The sequence below is a fragment of the Hevea brasiliensis genome, chromosome 14 (assembly GCF_030052815.1).
Source record: "Hevea brasiliensis isolate MT/VB/25A 57/8 chromosome 14, ASM3005281v1, whole genome shotgun sequence".
Taxonomy (NCBI): domain Eukaryota; kingdom Viridiplantae; phylum Streptophyta; class Magnoliopsida; order Malpighiales; family Euphorbiaceae; genus Hevea; species Hevea brasiliensis.
The window spans coordinates 88,134,287-88,158,338 of record NC_079506.1 but is presented as its reverse complement, the minus strand read 5'-3'; the positions used below and the strand labels follow the sequence as shown (position 1 = coordinate 88,158,338).

General features: G+C 35.0%; 1 protein-coding gene and 1 pseudogene across 1 annotated transcript; one reads left to right on the top strand and one right to left on the bottom strand.

Annotated features, from left to right (window-relative positions):
• Positions 1-15,648: 15,648 nt before the first annotated feature.
• LOC131173088 (putative receptor-like protein kinase At3g47110) lies at positions 15,649-17,113 on the bottom strand. The gene is made up of 3 exons (XM_058134740.1): positions 16,462-17,113; positions 15,811-16,263; positions 15,649-15,692 (listed from the first exon to the last, which is right to left on the bottom strand). Exons 1-3 carry the CDS (start codon positions 17,111-17,113, stop codon positions 15,649-15,651), a joined length of 1,149 nt encoding a protein of 382 aa, XP_057990723.1.
• Positions 17,114-19,678: 2,565 nt separating this feature from the next.
• LOC131168946 (putative receptor-like protein kinase At3g47110) lies at positions 19,679-23,314 on the top strand (annotated as a pseudogene).
• Positions 23,315-24,052: the final 738 nt, after the last annotated feature.

Below are 24,052 nucleotides of genomic sequence, written 5' to 3'. Positions count from 1 at the left end.
TGAGCTATAAAAGACCCGATCTGAGCGGTGGCGGTGCTCTTACTTGAGCGACTCTAGGCCTCCTACCCGCCTCCTCGGCGGCGCCTCATCTGTCTTGACACCTCGTCGAGCACATCCAGTTACAATGCGATGGCAGCTCATACCTTTATGCATTTTCCTAAAATTCAATAGCATTAGCCCACAAAATTTCAAAACGGCATGTTACACAACTCTATAGACTTATATTTACACACAATTATACAAAGCAGAAACTAGAAGCAAAGATGACAATGCAAGACAAATATGAACCCTATTCTCCGCATGTGACTCCTATTAGATTCTTCCCAACACTTTAGACAAGTATTCCCTATGAATCTGGAGCCTAAGCTCTGATACCACATTTGTCACGACCCAACCTATGGGTTGGACGGGCACTAGGACCTGGGCCAGCCTAAAGCCCCCAAGGCCCGTAGTAAGCCTAACTATTCCTCAACCCAACTCTAAGGGCCAATTGGACCCAATTTCAAGAATTTAACCGGACAGAGTCTGGCCATAAAATGGACCATTTAACGAGGAGTTTTTGACTCGCCCGACTTGTAAACATAATATAGGAGCTCAACTCACCCTCCTCATATTCAAATGTCATAAAAATAAATGGGAGCTCAGCTCCCTCATCCAGTCCAACATATATGCTTTTAATAAGTTTACAGGTCCAACATGGCAAATATATTACAGACCCAAATCAAATAAATATTTCTAACGCATGCGGAATTCTAGGAGTTAATAGAATTATACAAACATTACAGACATTAATAGATGACCTGCGAAGGAGAGAGGCAGGTTAGAGCTCAACAAGAAATTTCTTGTATCCTGGAAAAATAAGGTGAACAAGAGTGAGCGTTCGACTCAGAGAGTAAAATATCAATTTTAACCATAATCTCTATAGTTATCTAAAGCTAATGCACCCTGTGAAGTGAAATGCAACATCGTCATAATTTTCATACAAATCACATCAAAAAGGCAATTTGGAGCACTTACACACCCGATAATATCAAACAACACATATATGGGAGCTGATCCCCTATACAGCCTCTTAATCCAACCTCTGCCAGCGAAGATCTCAAGCCGAACTTTCGCTTAATAAACCAAATATGGGGTCCCAGCGAAGATCTCAAGCCGTGTCTAGTCGGAAGGACAGGGTCCCAGCGAAGATCTCAAGCCGTGTCTACCCGTCCTTTCCATATCTAGTACCATATCACACGCACGCCAACACACGCACACTGCTCCAAATTACCACAAACAACACCCATAGCAATTCATCAATTAAGAATGAAATATAAAATGTGCCTAGTGTTTAACTACATAGATATATACATATAAGTTATACATGAGCATACTTGAACATATTGTAATATCTAAATTATAATTAAAATTAATATTTTACTCACAGACTTAACCGCAATCACTGTGGCAGCTGGGTAGAGAAGGAAGGCTGTTCCGGTTCACCTGAAGATTTTATTACAATTATTTAATACCTTTGACTCATTACAAACTAAGAAAAGACCAAAGATGTCCTAAGTCGTGGCAAAAATTCGGCAGAGTCTCCCTTATACCTAGGACCTACCCAACCTACAAAAGGGCTTAAAACACACTTCTATATCCACAAATCGTATACCCACAACTCAATCACATCACACAGCTCCTCCTGGGCCCATCCAAACAGTCATCAATCACAATATGTAAAATTATATTATAGTCCTTATAATTGACCCCTTTGCAAAAACTACTCAAATGAGCTCTAAAAATTCTAAAACTTTAACCCGCGGTCTTTAGCAATATTACTAAACTAATGCAAAAGGAATTATAATTTTCTAAGCTATCACAAATATTTTATGGATTTTTAATCCCATTTAAGCACTAGATAATTAAGAAAAAGTAAGGTTCGGGTTTATCTATGCCGATTCCGACCCCGGGGATGCGCTCGGGACGTCTGACAATGGTAGGGTAGCCAAAATCTCAACCCAATTCCAAGACTTTTTCGGTAGCCTGTCTATCTGGCCGGAAATTTGCAAACCCAGGCAACCATTGAATTTCCATGAATTAAAGGTACCTACACAAAGCCCACAACACGGGGGTTAGTACATAATTTTTACGAAATTTTCTAAGCTCATTTAGTACTCGAAAAAATACTACGAAGTTTTGTGGGACCCATCGAAAAACGGTGTCAGAAAATTTTAAAATTTATATTACCTCGAAACTCTCGACAAGTGGAGCCCTCTGGTACTCTCAGTTTTCTCGTGGGGTTCACAGTTTGCGAGAAATCTAGCCCAAAAGTCGAAATGGGCTAAAACTTCTCGGACAAAAATTAGGCAAACCGCTTAATAGATTTTGGTGTTCTTAGTGTCTATGGAAAGCACTTGAGGTGTAGATGAGTTTCGACATAAGACCAGACCCAAACGGTGGCCAGATCGGCCAGATTTTGGCAGGGAAGCCGAAAAGGCGGGCGCGCACAGGGGGAGCTTCGCGCATCGTTTTCGGCCGCCTGGAGCATCAGTCGACTACGGGGAAGAGGCCTAGAGGTGCGCCGGCGAGCTGGGGAGGGCTGGCCGGCTAGGGGAGGAGGGAGGAGAGAGAAAATGGGAGAGAGAGGAAGAGCGACGGGAACGCGCAGGGCGAGAAAAAAAAAAAGAAGAAGGCCGATCCGATTCGACTGATCCGATTCGGTCTAGTTCGATTCGGCCGGTCCGATTCAGGATACAAAATTTTAAATTTTTACTCTACCTTGGGATCGAAAACGAGGCCCAAAAATTTCGAAAAAATTCTAGAAAACTCAAAAAAATTTGTAGAGTCCAAATATAATTTTAGTTTTGCCACATGGTCTTTGAATTAATTTTTAAAAATCATCAAAGTTTTTTCAGAAAATCGAACCCGATTTCTAAAATCCAAAAAATTTTAAATAATTTCCTAAAATTTAAATAAAATAAAATATTAATATTTACCCACAAAATAATAAAATAATAAATTTAAAAATTAGGGGTGTTACACTACTCATGTTCATTCTTACACAACAATAACGGATTATGACAATGAACAAGCAATTGATTACATCAAATAATTAACTAATGGGCCTTTTTAGCAAATCATTCAATAGATCAAAGACAATGAAATCAGAAAACAATAGATATTCAAAAGACAAAAATTAAATTAAGTACCCGGTCTCACAAAGCACGCAAAAGAACTTGAATCCCTTGAACTGAATTAAAAACTTAGCCACTCATGTTCATGGCTTACAGAAAATTGAAGAAGAAAATTGAAGAAATCTAGAATGTCAATGGAGAATGAAGGTCTGCCTCTCTCTGTCGGCTGCTGCCTCTTCTATTTATAATGAATGACCTAGGGTTAGGTTTAAGAGTCTTTCTCTTTGTCAAAAACTGCAACTGGAGCAAAATCAAGAAACTGATTGTCGACAGATACACGGCCCGTATATCACTACATGGCCCAGGGCCGTGTAACTTACTGGAGATGAATGGGTATGTTTTGCATTAGCATAGAAGGTTACACGAGTCTCCAGGATTTACACGAGTCAAGTTACACGGCCCGTGTACTTTGTTTCTTCCTCGGTTCTCTGGATTTCTTCTGGCAAAATGTTACACGGGTCCATGGTTGTGCTTACATGACCTGTGTACTTTGTATCAACAACACTTCTCAATCCTTTGACTTTCCAAGCTTCCTTCCACACTTCTATATTCTGGGACTTCACCAAAACCCTGAAAAATATAGCAAGAGTCAAATTAATGCAAATGCTGAAAATTTCTCCATTTAACACAATTATTTCAACAACTCTCTAAACATAAGCCTAATAGATACTTATACTTTAATCAACTGAATTAGGCATAAAGATACCCTATAAACAGTAAATGTAATGGGAGTAAAATTAATAAATTATGCACTTATCACCTTTCCTTTCCGCATGGGATGCTACAGGCCCACCAGCTTTTACTTGGTTCATCCCTGAACCACACCATATTGAGGGAGGTCGGCTCTGATACCAACTTTCACTATTTGGCAAAAGAGGGTATCTATCAAAGCACTTGCAGGTGTTACGTATCGCTGTCCCTGTAAGCCCCTGGGAGGAGAGCCACACTTCACCATAATTCACGCGTGAGAGTTCCTAAAAATCATAGGCATTCTGCATCACCATCTTTACTTTGCTCTGATACCATATGTAATGCCCCTTTCGGCCCACTGAACTTTACAGCTTTGTCTCTTGGACCCCTTCTTTGAGACTTAAAAGTGCGCTATCCAAGTTAAAAGGCTTATCACTTATATGGCCCTTCACTTTTCCCTCCTTTTTCTAATGTGGGACTCAGTTCATTCCTGTCCCTCATTTGGACAAGTGCACTAGCAAGCCTTGCCTTCCCAAAGGACCGCTCCAGCCGTGACATTCCTTTTCTACACGAGATGTTACAAAATCTTTCAATCAAAATAAAATAAGAAAAAAAAAGAATGAAATGAATTTATTTTTAAGAAAAAGTTAATAAGAAAAGACTTGGACTTATTAAAAACTAAAGATATGTATCCCCTTGGGATTTAGAAGAATAAAGACTCCAGTTCTATTGCTTGCCCTTTTTCTAAAAATTGTATAATAATTTTATAATTAAAAAAAGTATAAGAGAGAAAAAAAAATAGAGGGTATTGAAAATTTTATGGAGGATATAAAATAATAATAGAGTAATTGAAATAGTATTGAAAATTTTAGTAAATGTATAAAATAATAAAGTAAGAAAATTGAGAGTGTATTGGGAATTAAAAAGAGTATAGAAAATAATTGTTTATAGAATTTGAGAGAAATTGAGAGAATAATTAGAATTAAAGAGAGTGTAGAGAATAATTTATAGTAAAATTAAGATTTACATAAATGAATTAGGAGTAGGGTGATGTATTTATTGAATTCTTTTGTATTTAAATTATCGGTTTGGTCTGGTTTGGAACTATCGATTCAATTTGGTTTGAAACTGCTGATTCAAAACCGCCGATTCACAGTTCCTGAAAAAATATAAACCAAAACCAAATCACAGACAGGCAGTTTTGTTCTAATTCAAATACAATTTCGATTTTGATAGATTTTAGTTCAATTTTAACCAAACCAATTTTGATTTGATTCCAATTCAAAACTGGACCTTGTTCATCCCTAGCCAAATCCACACCCTTAGGGTCCAGTCATGAGACTTAAGTCCCCTGAGGTTCACTATCAGGGTTCTAGGTGGCAGAGAAAAGTTTTCTGATTGTCTATAATTCCTTGTTGAAAAATTGCTGCCATTTTCTTCTGTTTAACAGTTGAGTTCAATGATAATTGAAAAAACAAAAATAAATCAATGTGTTTAATTACACATAATTACATTTAATTTTTTTAAATAAAAAATTTTTCAAATTACAAAAAATTGAATTTTTTATTTTAAATATAATCATTAATAAAAAAAATTAATTAAATTATATTCGTATAAAATTCTAAATTTCAAACCAAATGATTAGAATCATGAAAGGCTGACTTGTTCACTTTCCTCTCGTTCTGCGATTAATAGTCTTGAGTCCTAATGCTTGGTCATTTTCTTTAGAGAAAAGGAATCACAAAAGATGGTATCCCTTAAAATTTCATCCAAAATCTTAAAAGAAAATCACTATATTATAACAATTATATAAGTTTATGTAATATTACTTTTATGTAAAAATCTATTGTATTTTTTAATTAATTTTAAATTAAATATTAGTTAATCCATAATGAAGGTAAAATAACTTTGATTTAAAAATAAATAAAATAATAATATCCCATAAATGTAAGTATATAGATGGCAACTATGTTATTAGCAAATTTAATTAAGTAGTTATTTTAATTTAAGACGTGTTTAACTAGTTATTGTGTCACAAATAAAAATAAATAGCACTATTCTTTTAAATATTATTTTATAATTATATATAAATATATATAAATAAAAATATTAAAAAACTTAAAAAAAGTCAATTTTATGAAATTATATAAGCATCATGCCATGCGTATTTTGTTGGAGCCAAAGAGTAGAGCGCACAATCCATCTATTGATCAATATATATGTTAATACTATTGAATCTTCTAAAATTTTTATATTATTTTTTGTATAAATTGTTAATTTCATTTATACAAAATATAATATATTGATTTGTACTTCTCGTTTATATTTTATTTTTAATTAACAAAATAGTTTCTACATTTCTATATTAAAAAAAAAAAATCTATCATGTAGAATTTAGTAGGTCAATGTGTTTTGTTCTATATGAGGAATTTATTTAATTGGTTAAACTTTGGAATTGGAAAGACATAGGTATCTTCCTAGAGTTACTCTTCAATATCACAATTTAGGCTTTTCTTCTTCATTCATGAATTTATACTATAGCAAGAAATAGTCATGAGTCTTCTTCTTTTTCTACGCCAATTAATTGTCAAGACTCGTAATGCTGGTCATTTTCCTTAATTTAATTATCGAGGATGACTGACTTGCTCACTCTTTTTCTTGTTCATCTTTTTCTACAGCCTTTAATGATCGTGAGCATAATGCTGGTCATTTTACTTAATTTAATTAACTATCATGGAAGCCTGACTTGCTCACACTTTTTCTTGTTCATCTTTTTCTGCAGCCATTAATGATCATGAGCATAATGCTGGTCCTTTTCCTTAATTTGATTAACTATCTTGGAAGCCTGACTTGGTCACTTTTCTAAACCTTAGCATACGGAGCTATGGAAAATTGACCCATTCTCCTCAGCATTTGACTCTACTTAAGAGCTCTCCGAGAATAATATCTCGAACAAAATTATTAAATAATTTATTAATTATTTATATTCAGATGGATAATGTCAGGGTAATTCTAGCAAGTAATTTGTATGCGATGTAAGAGTTATTGAAAAGCCTACGAGGAATGTAGTTATTAAGAGATATTTAGAAATTCTTAGGCCAAACAATGGATTTACACTTGACAATATTGTATTAACCTATCTTAAAACTCAGCTTTATAATATTTATATAGAATAGCATAGTTATTAGTCACTAATTGATAACAATCTTTGAGTATTATGAAGTTCAAATTCATTTTCCCATGCAAGTTCCTGATGGAACTGTTGCATTAATCAAATCCAGCATTCCCCTTTTTGAGCTTGAATTTAAACGAGAAGAAATATGTGTCAATGCGAAAGTTCACTATTGAGATAAACAATTATTAAAAAGAAAAAAAAAAAAGGAGGGGGGGTGGGGGGAGCTTCGATTATTTTTTGTGAGTCTATTTTCTGAGTCTAAATAACTCATTATTCTGAAAGTTGTGCTTCTTAAACATATCAAATCCATATTAAACAAGTTTATGGTCCCTGTGAAAGAAACCCTGATGGCATTTAGTTTGCTTGTTACATCCCTTGTTAAAACAGAAGTTTAAAGCAAAAAGGAAAGAAATCCAGCTCATTTTTATTCAAGGAAATTTCAAACTTTATACACGAAGAGAATAACAAACTTTTTTATCTAACTGCCGTTTACAAAGTGGGCAAAAACTGAATAGCCACTAACTTCAGAAAAATAAGCAACTATTTTTGGACATGATCTTTTGCTTAAAAATAGGAAACAATTAATTGAAATAACAAAGAAACAATGAGCCAGAACTGAAATGCCAACTTTCTAACACCCCTCATTGGCATTTTGGTGACAAACACCAATTTTTTGTCTCAAATCTTCGAACCTTTCTTTTGGTAGAGACTTGGTAAAAATGTCTGCTAACTGATTCACATTGAAGGAGAGGAAGTATGAAAATTATTAGATTAGAACATTGAATTCAAAATTTTTCTTCTAGGGTCTCATGCATCATGCAAGATTCATTATGTATCTAATTGATTTCAATGTTCAATTGCATATTAAAACTCTTTTAATATGTATTAGGATCTACATTTGCCATTTAAGATTTTAGAATTAACAAATTAATTCATTAGAATCCTAGATTGATACAAGAATATGTGCACTAACCTTTTGATGCACTGTAGATGTGATTGGTACCTTTGTGAAGCACCTATGACCCTAAATGTTGTCCCTCTAGCTTGTCCACACCAAGATCACCAATGGGCAGCCCCTAAACCAGCTTCTCAAGTCTTGCCAACCAATTTTAATTTAGGTTTTTGCCCTTAGAGAGGTTGTAGATATATATAGGACACTAGAAATAATTTCTAGCAATTTTAATTCAAAGAAACTTGGATCATTCTCTTTGAATTGATGAGAGAAGATGAAGAGAGGAGAGAGTGCTATGGGTGGCGACACACTTGAGAGAAAAATAAGAAGAGTGGCTGATTTTCTTATTTTCTCATAACATCATATTACATAATTAGGTCATCACTTAAAACCCTTACCACATGTCATCACCTGATTACATCTTAATTTTAATTGATCTAATCACATTAAGCCAAGTGTCAAAGATAGACTTAATCTTGACTTTGATCATCTTGCATGATAGGAAGACAAATGACAAACCATGATGCCATGTGTCACCATCTTATGGTGCCATATGTCACCCTGTGAAATGACCAAATTACCCTTGTGTTGTAATTTTGAGTTCTCAACCCAAAATAATTATTTCTCCTCTTCTAATCAATTTATATCAAATATAAATTACTTAATTAATCTCTATTAATTAATTTCTCACAATTAAATTCATATTTAAACACTTTAAATATAAATTTAACTTATATTATATATCCAATAACCTAGATTTGGTTTCAAGCCATGCTAGGGACTTTGCAATCTTATTGCAAACCAAACCTATTTAATTAATCAATTAAACTCTTTAATTAATCAATTAAATTACATTTAACTTGGTGATTACTTGTGTATGTGTGTGACTCACTAGGCTCATCACTAATTGGCAATGAGATATGATATTAACTCTTAATATCATCAGAACTCTTTCTTACCATAAAGGATTTCTCTAAATCATTTTAGGCACCTCATAGACCATGGTTAACACCTAGCATAGCATGCCATGGCCACCCAATTAGTAATAAGGAATATCTTAAATGAACCTATAATCATATATTACCATGCACTAGAATCTCTCTGTTACAAAATCCCAATTCGAGCTAGAGTCATGATTTATGTCAAACCCCATTTGCTATGAATATTATGTTCTCTTTTAATTCCAATTCTTGATTAAAAAGATTTTCTCATCAGAAACTCTTTTCTGATTAAATCTGTCTGTCCTAGCCAGGAACTTGAAACATCAAGAACAATTAAATAAACATATGATTTTATCTCTATTTACTTAGGGTAATAGATTCCATCTTGATCAATACCTACCTCCATATATAACTAGTAGGAGCCAACACATGCCCATATACCCATACACAGTACAAGTATGAAAGCAGTATCAAACTCAAATCACCTATATATAAGATAACTGTATTATCTTAGGTTTAAAGATTATATGCACTGATATGATTTATGATAATGCATTGACAGGAGTAAACTCCACGTACTTGACATAAATGTCATTGGTTCAGCCTACTTATCATGCATAAGTGCCTATCATGTTTGTTATATGGCATGAGACTCACCATTCTATCTTATTTACATCTTATGTAAATAACTTAGGAACAAACATGATTATAATCTTTCTGGATAAGTCATGTCCTTATTATGAAGTATCCTCGATTATGAACCAATTTATGATACTTTGTGCTAGAAATACTGTCACATAGATTCTTAACAGCTTAAGAATAGAATTTCTAACAAAATATCAATGGACCTTTTCTATTACACATAAGTATGTTATGTAAACGGAAAAGTGAAAATGCCTTTTATCAATAAAACATGTACAAGATACGTACTAAATGATATGCTCTAGGGCATACTACTAACAATCTCCCACTAGCACTAAAGCCATTTATTACAATATCTTATACCCATCTTCTCAAGATGTCGGTCTAGCTGAGCTTGTGATATAGGCTTAATGAATGGATCAGTTGGATTTTCAGCTGATGCTATTTTCTGCATGGCTACATCGCCTTGCCCAACTATCTTTCTGATAATGTGGTAGCGCCTTTCTATGTGTTTGAATTTCTGGTGAAACTGGGATTCCTTATATCCAAACAACCTCTTTTACAGCATCTATTGCAGCAATGTACCCGGCCTCTGTAGTGGAATCAGTAGTCATACTCTATTTGGAACTCTTCCAACTGACTGCACCTCCATTACAAATGAACACAAACCCAGAGGTAGACTTTCTATCATCGATATCTGATTGGAAATCAGAATCAGTATAACCATCCAATTGCAAGTCACCACCTCCATAAATCAAGAATAAATCCTTAGTTCTTCTCAAGTACTTAAGGATGCTCTTGATAGCTATCCCGTATTTCAAACCTGGATTGGATTGAAACCTGCTAGTCAAACTAACAACATGTGCGATATCCGACCTAGTACACATCATTGCATATATCAAACTTCCAATAGCCGAAGCATATGGAATCCTGGCCATTTTATCACTTTCTTCAGGTGTCTTTGGAGACATCTCTTTAGAAAAATGGTGATAAGAGCATAATTTATTAATTTTACTCTCATCACATTTAGTGTTTTTAATGTGTTTTTATGTTTAATTCAGTTGGTTAAGTATACTTATCTCTTAGGCATATGTTTAGAGAGTTATTGAAATAATTGTGTTAAATAGAGAAATTTGACTCTTGCTGTATTTTTCAGGGTTTTGGTGAAGTTCTGGAGCAATATAGTGTGGAAGGAAGCTTGGAAAGGAGGAAGGATTGAGAAGCGTGGTTGATACGAAGTATATGGGCCGTGTAACTTGACCCGTGTAAATCTTGGAGACCCGTGTAACTTTCTGCCAGAAGAAATCTAGAGAACCAAGGAAGAAACAAAGTACACGGGCCATGTAACTTGACCCGTGTGAATCCTAGAGACCCGTGTAACTTTCTGTGCCCATGCGAAACATGCCCATTCAGCTCCAGTAGGTTACACAGTCCTAGGCCGTGTAGTGATACACGGGCTGTGTATCCGTCGACAGTCAGATTCCTGATTTCGCTCCAGTTGTAGTTTTTGACAGACTCTAAAAACCTAACCCTATACCATTTATTATAAATAGAAGAGATAGCAGCCGTCTTAAGGGATTCAGACGCCTCTAAAATCATTCAGCAGCATCTCCATTTATCTTTTAGAATTCTTCTTTATTTTTCTGTAAGCCATGAGTGGCTAAGTTTTTAATTCAGTTCAAGGGATTTAAGTTCTTATGTGTGATTCGTGAGACCAAGTTCTTAATTTAATTTATGTCTTTTTGAATATCTATTGTTTTCTTATTTAATTATTTTTTATCTATTGAATGATTTGCTAAAAAAGCCTATTAGTTGATTGTTCGATTTGATCAATTGCTAGTTCATCTTCACAATCCGTAATTGTTGTGTAAGATTGAACATGAGTAGCAATTAGGTTTTATTGATTATGATCCAAGTTTTCGATAATAACCTAAGGAAACAATAGGATGGATTAAATGATTTATGCTTCATAAATTATTGTTCAGCTTAACTACTTCCTTTTCTTAAAGTAGTTATTAATTTGATGAGGATTGCTTAATACCAACTCAGTTAATAATTAGAGTTAACAAGAGTGCTGAGCTCGAATTGATGAGTATAAGGAAGTCAGGGGTTTACCTCACTGTTTGGTAAATCTACGTTAAGTATTCAATAAGAGATAATTATATTTCTTCTGTTTATGATCAAATCAATACATTGGAATGTGAATTACCTTAGACTGAAGTTTGTTTAGATTGGGATTTTAATATTTAGTTCTTGAATTTCTGATTTCTTCTGATTTTGTGTTATTTAGATTGAGATTTAGATTGAGATGCCAGTTCTCATTCTTGTTGATCATGTCTAGTTCAGCTTGCATAACTCTCTTCTATGCTTGAGAGTCTTGTGCTTCAGCATAGCTTGTTGGTTCATTGACAACCAAGTTGCACCTCTAATAAATGTCCTCTAAGGTTCTGGTACCCTTCACAGGTAAGTCATCCACCAATTCATCTGCTGCAAGTTGAGGTTGCACTTTTGGATAGAGAGGAGTATGAGCATCCTTTTGCTTCTCCCAATCCCAAGCAGCTGCCTCATCAAACTTCACATCTCTACTCAGAATTATTTTTTCTGTTCTCAAACAGAAAATCTTGTAGCCTTTGGATAATGAACCATAGCACATGAAAATACCTTTTTGGGCCTTGTTGTCTAGCTTGCTTCTTTTGGGTTCTGGTACTTGATAATAACATATACATCCAAAGATTCTGAGATGGTGTATTGATGGTTTGTTGTCATACGAAGCTTTATATGGAGTCTTGTCTTATAAAGCCTTTGTGGGTAGTCTATTCAATAAATAGACAGATGTATTGATTGCCTCTACCCATAACTAGTTTGGCATTTGTTTTTCAATCAAAAGACACCTGGCCATCTCCATTATTGTCCTATTCTTCCTTTCAGACACCCCATTTTGTTGTGGAGTGTATGGTAAGGTCAATTGATGTTCAATGCCATTCAACGACTCGGTTTTCATTGGGCTACACACATCAGTGTGGATGAGCTGAAGTTTCTAGTTGGCTCTCCATGCTTGATTAGTTTGAAATGGTAGCTTTGTTTGCTTACCCTACTGACAAATCTCACAAACTTGAGCATCACAAGAAATTTCAGGCATATTTTCCACCAGCCCCTTCTTGTTCATCTTAGCAATGCTTCTCTGATTAACATGACCAAGCCTTATGTGCCACAGGTTTGTAACTGATTGTGAAGCACTTATATAGGCCTGTTCAGTTGCTTTTTCAAAATTTACTGCAAAACTCTTGTTGTTCATCTTGACATAGAATAGTTCTATTCCATAAGGATAAAAAATAGTGCATATTCGATCCTTAAAAAATAGTGAGTAGTTCTTTTCAAGCATCTATCCAACACTCAAAAAATTTTGGCTAATACCAGGTATATATAAAATATCAAGAATAGTTTTGATACCTGAGATTATTGAAATAGCCATTGACCCTTTTCCTTTGACTTCCAAGAACTCTCCATTTCCCACCTTTACTCTAGAATTATAAGTATCATCAAGGATCCTGAAAATCTCAGCATTATTGCACAAATGATGTGTGCAACCATTGTCAATGAGCCAAGCATCAGAGGGGTCATTCGTTGAGAAGCAAGAAATTGCAAAGAGTTGCTCCTCCTGTGCCTTAGCTGCATCTGCCAATTGAGCTTGTGAAGATTTAGAGGCTTTGTTTTTGGATTTGTAGACCTTGGATATGTGCGCCATCTGTTTTCAGTTGCCACATACGATATCAAGCCTCCACCAACAGTACTTTTCCAAGTGTGTTCTTTTTTAGCAGCATTTGCAAGGAGGGAATGACTTCTTTGACCCTTCACTACTGTTTCCTCCATCATGCTTGCTCTTATTTTTTGGGTTAGGTAGCTGCTTTCCCTTACCAAAATGTTGCTTTTGCATAGAAAAAGCTCCTTCAGTGATCCTCTCCTGTCTCATAGTCATTCTTTGTTCTTGTGCTTGAAGAGCACTTATCAGCTCACCTAATGAGATTTTGTTTAGGTCCTTGGACTCTTCAAGAGAGGAGATCTTGGATTCAAACCTCTCAGGAAGAGTTACAAGAACTTTCTCCACAATCCTTTGGTCTGCAAATTCCTCACCAAGCAGTCTAATGTTATTAACAATTAAGGAGATTCGATCAGCATACTTACCAATTGTTTCATCCTCCTGCATATTCAGGGACTCAAATTCTCTTTTCAGATTCAACACTTGCATTTGGCATGTTCTATCACTACCTTGGTATTCTTCTTTCAGCCTCTCCCAAGCCTTGTTTACTGTGTTGCAAGTCATGATCCTGTAAAACACAGAATCAGACACTGAATTCTAAATGAGTGACTTGGCCTTAGATTTCTTTGCCTTTTCTTCACTATTGAATTTAATTTGGGCTAAGGTGGGGTTTGCTAGTAGAGGAGGTATTGATTTCTCTTCAATCACAGTTTCCCAGAGGTCATAGGCTTCCAAAAAAGCTTTCATCTTTGCTGACCAAATGTGATAATTTTGACTAGTGAAGATGATAGGTGGGTTTAAAGATTGGCTGCTGGATGTCATTTTATTTTTGGGTTGAAAAGCTTTTGTTTTTGGTCCTATAAGATCAAATAATGCTCTAGTACCACTGTTAAAATAGAAGTTTAAAGCAAAAAGGAAAGAAATCCAACTCATTTTTATTCAAGGAAATTTCAAATTTTATACAATAAGAGAATAACAAACTTTCCTATCTAGCTACCATTTACAAAGTGGGCAAAAACTGAAATGAGAATAATCAGCCACTAACTTCAGAAAAATAAGTAACTATTTTTGGACATGATCTTTTGCTTAAAATTAGGAAACAATAAATTGAAATAACAAAGAAACAATGAGCTGGAACTGAAATGCCAGCTTTCTAACATCTGTCATATTCATTCTATCTTGTGGCACTACTACAGAGCATGCGACTCCAATTTGAAGGACTGGTACAACGCATTCTCTTACACTATCTTCAATACTTTCATCATCCATATTTTCTGCTGCTACTGTAGCTTCCCCCACTTCTCCTAGAGTGAATAATGTGGATCCATAACCTGCTTGACTTGTCCTGGGAGCTTAGCCTCAACAAAGTTGTGGAGATCTAAGCCATCTATAAAAACTTCATGAGTTGGTCTCTTTCCTGTGAACATCTCTAACAAAAGTATTCCAAAGCTATACACGTCTCTGTAAGTTGTCACATTGCTGCCTACTCCATATTCTGCAATTCATACATCTCCAATTATATTAAAATGTGATCAAGACTATACAATTACTATTTTGTATATCTATAAAAGAATCTGGCATTCATCTTTAGTATTTGATGTGAATTTAATAAAAGGTTGAGGGCTTAATGTGGAGCAAAAAAAGTTCAGGGGCTTAACACAAGCAAAGTTCAAGGGTCTCATAATGTTTCGCCCTCATCCTGCATATGCCATGCCATTCTGATTCATGCAGTAATTTAACAAAAGAAAAAGTAGTGTGGAAAATATTACCTGGAGCCATGTAGCCAATTGTTCCCTTTAACCCTGTTGAGAAATTTTGGCTTTGAGAAGGATTGATGGTGCTTTAAAAAATGAGCCTTGCTAATCCAAAGTCACTAACATGAGCAGACATGTCATTGTCAAGAAGAATATTGCTCGGCTTCAAGTCACAATGAACGATTTGCATTCCACAATGGTCATGAAGATAATGCAATGCAGAAGCCACATCAATGGCAATGCATAGTCTTCGAAAAAAGATTAATTTCTTTCTCTGACTATAACCATTTCCCTCTGGATGCAACCACATTTCCAAACTGCCATTTTCCATAAATGTATACACTAAAGCTTTGAAATTGTTGCCTTTGAAATCAATGCTAGAGCAGTATGTCAAGATTTTAACCAGATTCCGATGCTTGATGATTTTCAATGCTTTGCACTCAGCAATGAAGCTCTTGGAAGCTCCATGTTGCTGAAGATTGAGCACCTTTACAGCCACAAAACATTCTCCTAGCTGTTGAAGAATTACTTTATAGACTGAGCCAAAACTGCCTTGTCCAATTAAGTTTTCTGAAGAGAATCTGCCAGTTGCTTGCAAGAGTTCCCTGTATGAAATTTGAGGAAGCTTATCCACTGTGAAAGGTGAGAAAATTGGACTCTTTCTTGACTTTCGCCAATAGAAAACACATAAGGACATCACTATCATGAAAAACAGAATTGAACTGATGGTTGTGGCGAGGATTGTAACAATGGAAGGCTTTCTGTGTTTCTCTTCTTTGCCAGGGCATTCTGGTAGCTGCAATTCTGGGATACCTCCACAAAGATTTCTATTTCCAACAAGCGAAAATGCGTTTGCATTGCTAAAAACTCCTGTTTTTGGTACCTCAGCCTCAAAATTATTGAAAGAAAGATTCAAATATTGCAAGAAGATTAGCTTCTCTAACTCATTTGTAATATTTCCTGACAAGTTATTTCTGGACAGATCTATTCGTTGGAGACCTTTCGAAGAAACGAAAGATGAGGGAATGGGTCCCTGCAGGAAGTTACCCTGCATGTTAAGGATTTCTAGCCTTGAACAATCGCGTATTGTCTTAGGAATTTCCCCACAGAGTATGTTCTCTGAGACATCAAATGCATTAATACTTTTCAAGTTGCCTACTTCTGGGTGTGAAGGACCTGTCAATGAGTTCTGTGATAATTTAAGAGTTGCTGATAGAAAAGAAAGGCCAAGGATTTGTTCGGGCATGCTGCCCTTCAATTTATTTCTGGACACATCAAGAAAACGAAGGTTTTGTCAGATATCAAGACTTGGAGTTATATTTCCTTCGAATTTGTTTCCTTCTAACTGAAGCCAATATAGCTTGGTGATGTTACCTAGGAACACTGGGATTTCTCCAGAAAGTAGATTGTGATTTAAGGTTAGCCTTTCCAGCTTTTGCCGCTTTCCAAAAGAAATGGGGATACTACCAGAAAAAAGGTTTCCATCCATATCTAATCGATACAGATTGACAAGATTCCCTACCTCTTCTGGGATTGTTCCTGATATTGGATATCGTCCTAGGCCTAATTGGACAAGGTTAGACATATTGCCAATGGAGCTAGGTAATTCACCACCAAAATTGTTTCCATCAAAATATAATTGTTGCAGATTGCTGCAGTTGGCAAGCTCTGAGCAATTGCTGATGCCACCTTGAATTTCACCACTCAACTGGTTATTCGTCAGGTTGATAAATCTCAATCTGAAGAGGTGACCAACTTCTCGAGGAATTTCTCCATGGAATCTGTTGCTACCAAGGCTGAGAAACCTCAAGAAGGTGAGATTCCCTGCATGTGGAGATATGTTGCCTGACAAGCTCAACCCCTGCAGATTTAGAGACGTAGCTCTCTGATGTTTGGAGCCACAAGTAACACCTTGCCATTTGCAGAAGTGGACAGAGTCATTCCATGAGCTGAAGACGTCATTTGGATCATTGCTTATCTTGGCTTTGAATTGCATAAGAGGAAACCTATCAGTCTCATTTCCCATTTTAGTGAGATAATCAGCAGGTTGGAAGCATAGTGTGGTTACTTAAATCAAGAAAAACACATGAAAACGAAGGATAGAATAGAAGAAGGCCAAAACGCAGCTAAGCTTGTGCCTACGAATTCCTTTTTTTTTCCCCCCCTTTTTTAGCGTCGATGAAAATATGCTGTGAACTCATCCATGGTTACAAATGTAAATTCAACTATCAAGGATGGACGGTTAACAGTAACTCGCAAACGAAAAGAAACCGAGTATTGACCTTGACTTTTTGACGGCTATAATGGGAGAGATTGTCATTCTCTGAGGTGACTTTGTTCACGTTGAAGATTCAACTGACGCCAAACAAAACCTGCAATAGTTAACAATTTTTTTTTATTTTATATTCCACACACACACATATATATATATATATATAATGTCAAAAAAAAATTATAGTATTTAAAATATTAAATTTTATAAAATTTTAAAATTACAAAATTAAAAATTAATTTTTAGCTAAAAACAATCTAAGTTTATCACATAAAATAAAAATAAAAATAATAAGAATAATTACTATTTTTACATAATTTTTTTTAAAGTGAATTGATAGATGATGTTCGCGATCAATCATATATATATATATATATATATGATTTTAAACACTTATGCATTAAGTTAAGTAGTGATTGAAAATAGGCTATGTATGTATCTAAGAATTCAAATTTTAATAGCATTAATTCTGTAATTCATTAATTTTGTTATGATATAAGGATAATAAAATCAAAATTCTAAAACTTTAGATTATTTTTTAACAGTTTTAATAAAAAAATTTTTCGTTTCATAAAAAATTTAAAATTTAACTCTGTAATTATGTGCAATGAATATGAGCTAGGAACTTTAATATTCTTTTTGAATTTTTCTTCTCTACAACTCAAACTCAAGATATAAAATATATAATTAAATTCATCTATTAAATATATAAATTTCATATATTTATATCTTTGAGTTCATAATAAACTGAGTTTACACAAGAATTTTTTATTTTGAATTGTTATATCATAAAGAAAAGAAAACTTCTAACCTACAAAATCCCACTCCAACAAGTCAAATTAAATAGTGGAAACATAGAAATTAAAAGTATTATATATTCGATCCTCACAGTTTGTAGACTTGGAGCAAGACAAGTCGATTGTCTTAACGTGGAGGCTCTATTCCAAATTTTGTCTACATGCCTTAGTAATCTATATATAGATGAGGGTTACTTATTCAATGTCAATGGAAGAGAGAGAAGAGTCTTGCATGCGTACAAAAAATTTGCAAGGAAAAGGATGATTTGCGAAGATACTTGGAAGGAAGTGCAGTTAGACCTAATGGGCTCATCAGCATATGGCTGGTGATGAACAGAGGAGACCACAAGTATAGATTTCTAATGGTAAATGTGAGGGAGGTAAATGGAGTCACTTAGTGTGAGAGAATGAACAGACTCCTCTAATGTGACATTGAAGTCACCTTCCCATGTCAAGTGTTGAATAGGTAGAAGATATGTAACGAGTTAGGATTACAAATGGATGATTTCAGGGTAATTCTAGCAAGTAATTTGCATGTGATGTCAGAGTTATTGAAAAGCCTACGAGGAAATGTAGTTGTTGAGAGATACTTGGTAAATTTTTATCTAAACTAGATTTATTTTGAATTATAATTTAATTATATAAATTTTATTTAAATTATATGAAAATATTTAAATAATATTATCTTTTTCATATAAATATTAAATAAATTTAATTATATAAAAAATAAAAAGTAAGAAATAAAAATTTAACATGACTTTGTATAGTGACTAAAGTCATATTACCTGATATCAGGATCAACTATATTAAAAAAAAAAAAATTATTCTTATGAACAATCTCTCTCTATATATTAAAAGGTATCATGTAAAAAAGTTGTAACTATCCTCAATCCGCGCAATAATAAATAGAGAAGTGAGATAAAAAAAATAAGATAAACTAATTTATAATTTTTTAAAGAAATTTATAATTTTATTAATTTAAATAAAAGTTTAAAATGATTTATAAAAATAATAAAATATATAATTAGAATTTTTGTGTAGTCTATATAGTATAAAATTTTTGTGGATATATTATGTTATGTTAATTTAAAATAAGAAGGAGAGTAAAAAATTTTATTCGTAATTAAAAAAACTTTATAATTACAACAAAAGCCAGTAAAGGAATGGAATTTCAGTGAGAGAGAGAGAGTGAGAGGGAGAGAGAAACATAATTTACAACCAAATCTGTTGGGAATTCCAAAGTAAATGTTTTAACTGTGGAGGTGGGTTTTTTTTTTCCATTTAATTTTACAGGAACGCCCTAGTTAATCAACAAACTGATAAGAGCACTAATTCTGGCCCTGGTTCATATGTCAAGACTAATTTCATTATAGCCTATAATCATTATATCTAGCACCAACCGCGTTTGACCTTGTACGAAAGATAATGCACCGATGGATCATTAACAAATGTTTACCATTGCTCATTCAGACATATAAAACACCACTTACCCATAATACTTGACATTTCACCTGTGCACAATCAATCCAATAGAAATGGAACTTCCCACCATACACTTAGCAAACCTTTGGCCTTCAATTCTTCATGTTCATTTCATTTTCTTGAGCTCTATGAGCATACAATTGTTGCAACCTGCCAATTCTCTCAGTAAAATGGGAAATGAGACTGACAGACTTGCACTTCTGCAGTTCAAAGCCAAGATTGGCAATGATCCATATGGAATCTTGAGCTCCTGGAACGACTCTGTCAACTTCTGCTCATGGCAAGGGGTTGCTTGTGGTCACAAACATCAGAGAGTTTTGTCACTAAAAATGCAGGGGCTTAGTTTGTCTGGGACCATATCTCCATATATAGGAAATTTCACTTTCTTAAGGTTCCTCAACCTGGTTGACAACAAGTTCTATGGTGAAATTCCCCTGGAAGTTGGTCGCCTATTCAGATTGAGAATTCTTGACCTGTCAAACAACACACTAGGTGGAGAAATTCCACTCAAAATCACCTACTCCTCAGAGCTCAAGGTTTTGAATTTAACAAGAAACAGGCTGGAGGGAAAAATTCCTGCTGAGCTGGGCTCTTTAAAGAAGCTTGTAACACTTAGGCTTGGAACAAATAATCTCACAGGAGAGATCCCACAATCCCTTGGAAACCTTTCCTCTCTCAAGGTCTTTTCTGTAGGCTTTAATAATCTGCACGGAAATATTCCTAGCGAAATGGGACAATTAACAAGTTTAATCATCTTTGTGATCAACTTCAACAATCTAAGTGGTACAATCCCTCCCACCCTTTATAATATCTCATCTATCAGTCTCTTTTATACTTCATCAAACCAACTGAGTGGCAGTCTCCCAGCGAACCTAGGCCTCACTCTTCATAACCTGCAAAAACTTGCCATGGGTGGCAACCAGTTTCATGGAAGCGTTCCTGTTTCATTGGCCAACGCTTCTCAGCTTCAAGATCTTGACATCTCTCGCAACTTTCTCACGGGACAAGTTCCTACCAATCTGGGAAATTTGAATGATCTTCAGCGGTTTAGTTTGGGGCACAACTTTCTGGGAAATAGCACGAGTCAAGATTTTAATTTCATAACATCTTTGTCAAACTGCAGCAATCTAAAAATTCTATTTTTTAGTGCAAATAATTTTGGTGGCGTGTTACCTACTTCCATAGCCAATTTGTCTACACTTTATGTATTAGGCATGGGAAGTAATCATATATCAGGTAAAATCCCAATAGGGGTTGAGAATCTTGTCAATTTGTACGAATTAGCCATGGAGATAAACCTTTTTCTGGTGTTATTCCTTTTTCATTTGGGAAGCTTGGAAAGCTGCAGTTATTGAATTTAGGAGGAAACCTACTGTCTGGTGAAATCCCAACATCCCTAGGTAATATCACCCAGCTATATCAGCTTTATTTAGATGAAAACAAATTAGAAGGAAAAATACCTTCTAGTATTGGGAACATCCAATTCCTCAAACGGTTGGATATTTCACAGAATAAGCTGATTAGTATCATACCACAACAGATCTTTGGTCTCTTCTCTCTATCAGAACTTCTCGACTTATCACAGAACTCATTGACAGGTTCCTTGCCCACCCAAGTTGGCGTCCTTTAAAAATATTTATGCATTAGATGTTTCAGAGAACAAGTTATCTGGCAAAATTCCTGAGACAATAGGTGATTGTTTGAGCCTAGAAATCCTTAATTTGCACAGTAACTCTCTTCAAGGACCTATTCCTTCATCTTTTGCTTCCTTGAGAGGTCTCCAACACTTAGACCTGTCAAGAAACAACTTATCAGGAAAAATTCCAGAAGATCTGGAGAGCCTTTCGGTTTTACAATATTTGAATCTCTCTTTCAACAACTTTGAAGGTGAAGTGCCAAAAAAAGGAGTTTTTAGAAATGCAACGACATTTTCAGTTGTTGGAAACAGTAAGCTTTGTGGGGGGATCCCTGAACTGCAGCTGCCACCATGTCCTATCCAAAAAAAGAAACAGAAAAAGACTTCCACAATCATAATCCTTGTCACAACCATCAGTTCAGTTGTGTTCTTCATGACAATAACCTGCCTCTGTGTTTTCTATCGGCGAAAGTCGAGAAGGAATCCTCCTTCCATGCCTTTTATTGCGGATAAGCTGTTTCAAATTTCATACAAGGAACTCTTCCAGGCAACTGCAGGATTCTCTCAAGAAAACTTAATTGGACAAGGTAGTTTTGGCTCAGTATATAGAGGAAGTTTACTTCAGCATGGAGACAAGTTAGTTGCGATAAAGGTTCTCAATCTTCAACAGCATGGAGCTTCCAAGAGCTTCTTCGCTGAGTGCAAAGCATTGACCAAAATCCGACATCGAAATCTGGTAAAGATCTTGACATGCTGCTCTAGTATTGATTTCAAAGGCAATGATTTCAAAGCTCTAGTGTTTGATTTCATAGAAAATGGAAGTTTGGAAATGTGGTTGCATCCAGAAGAAAGTGGTATTGATCATTCACGGACTCTGAACCTTCTCCAAAGACTTCATATTGCAATTGATGTGGCTTCTGCACTGAATTATCTTCATGACCATTGTGAAGTGCCAATCATTCATTGTGACTTAAAACCAAGTAATATTCTTCTTGATAGTGACATGACAGCTCATGTTGGTGATTTTGGATTAGCAAGGTTCCTTACCAAAACAACCAGCTGCTCTTCTCAAGGCCAAACTAGTTCCATTGGGATGAAGGGAACAATTGGGTACATGGCTCCTGGTAAAATTTTGCATTCTTCTTTATCCAATTACCACCAATTGGCCAGACACACACACACTCGGGAAAAATATGTCAAGTAACTGTTGTTTCTTGATTTGATGCATCCGTGACATGAAAATACCCAACATGTAATTGAGATTGTATTGACACACAAACAATCCTGAAGGAAAAAAAATGATCAATTGCAAAATATATATGTGTGTGTGTGTGTGTGTGTGTGTTGCATAACCTCAAATTTAAGGATGTGTTAGTGATAAAACATCATAGAAAGAAATGCAGCATTCTGTCAAATGAAATTCCTACAAAGACTCCAATATTTCTTATTCTGAATCCATCACTTTTTCCCCTTTTACAAGCTCAAAACAGATTCCATACATTCATTCATATACAGTAGACTGGTCTGTACTTGCTTTGTTACAATTGTGATAGAATTGAAGATAAATTTACTGCAGAGTATGGCATAGGCAGTGAGGCAACAATATCAGGAGATGTTTATAGCTTTGGGGTAATTTTACTGGAGATGTTCACAGGGAAAAGGCCAATTGAAGAAATGTTTACAGATGGTCTAAATCTCCACAATTTTGTCAAAGCTAAGCTCCCAAGACGAGTCATGCAAGTTGTGGATCCAGTACTTCTCACAACAGGAGAACTAGGGACACCAACAAATATGGCAGAAAATATGGATGACAATGACATTGATGATACTCAAATAGAGATCCAAGAACATGATTTCAGTATTGAAAATTTGGGATCAAAGGGAGAGGATGTGAAAAAATGTGTGGTATTAGTCCTAGAACTAGGAATTGCATGCTCAGTAGAAGTACCAAGAGATCGAATGAATATGAGGGATGTCACAAGAAAATTGAATGTCATCATGGAAGCTATTCTTCGGCTGAGGACTCAGAGAGGCAAGTGAGGCCATGAGAATATAATGTTTTTACTGCTGGAGTTTCTGAAATTTGCTGCTGAAAATATTTTGATGTAATGTTTTTACTTGCAAAGGATTGATTGTCCATGTTTTTAGAATTAAATTTCGGAAGTTTGTCTTTGGTGTGGTTTTGCTGACTTGTAAAGGCGCCCTTAGCCTATAAAAAGGAGAGTGTATTTGCTAGAAATAAGTGTGAAGTGGCTGAAATGAGCTGTTATGTGAGTTGAGAGGAAAAAAAAAAAAAGGTATTTGTGTTTTCTTTTTGTATCCCCTGTTCTAAATCAATGAGTTTTTCTTTTGTTGTGTTCGTGAGAATGTTTATGTTGTATCTTCGTTGAAAACAACTCCAGCTTTGCTTGCTGTTTATCTTCTGTTTTTTTTTTTTTTTTATTATTATTTTTTTTTACATGATATCAAAGCATGAGCTTCTATTATTCAACAAATTTGTATTTTTTTTTTCATTTGGTTCGAAAAAAGACTTCAATACAGTAACGTCGATTTCTTTACCACTACTTAATATTTTCATATTTTAATTATATTGAAGGCTATGTATTGCCATTGATGTGGCTTCTGCATTGCATTATCTTCATAACCATTGTGAAATAACAATCTTTCACCGTAACTTGAAACCAAGCAATATTCTTCGACAATGACATGACAGCTCATGTCGGTGATTTGGAATTATACCAATCTTTCACCTTTAGCACTCAAAAACTAGAAATATTT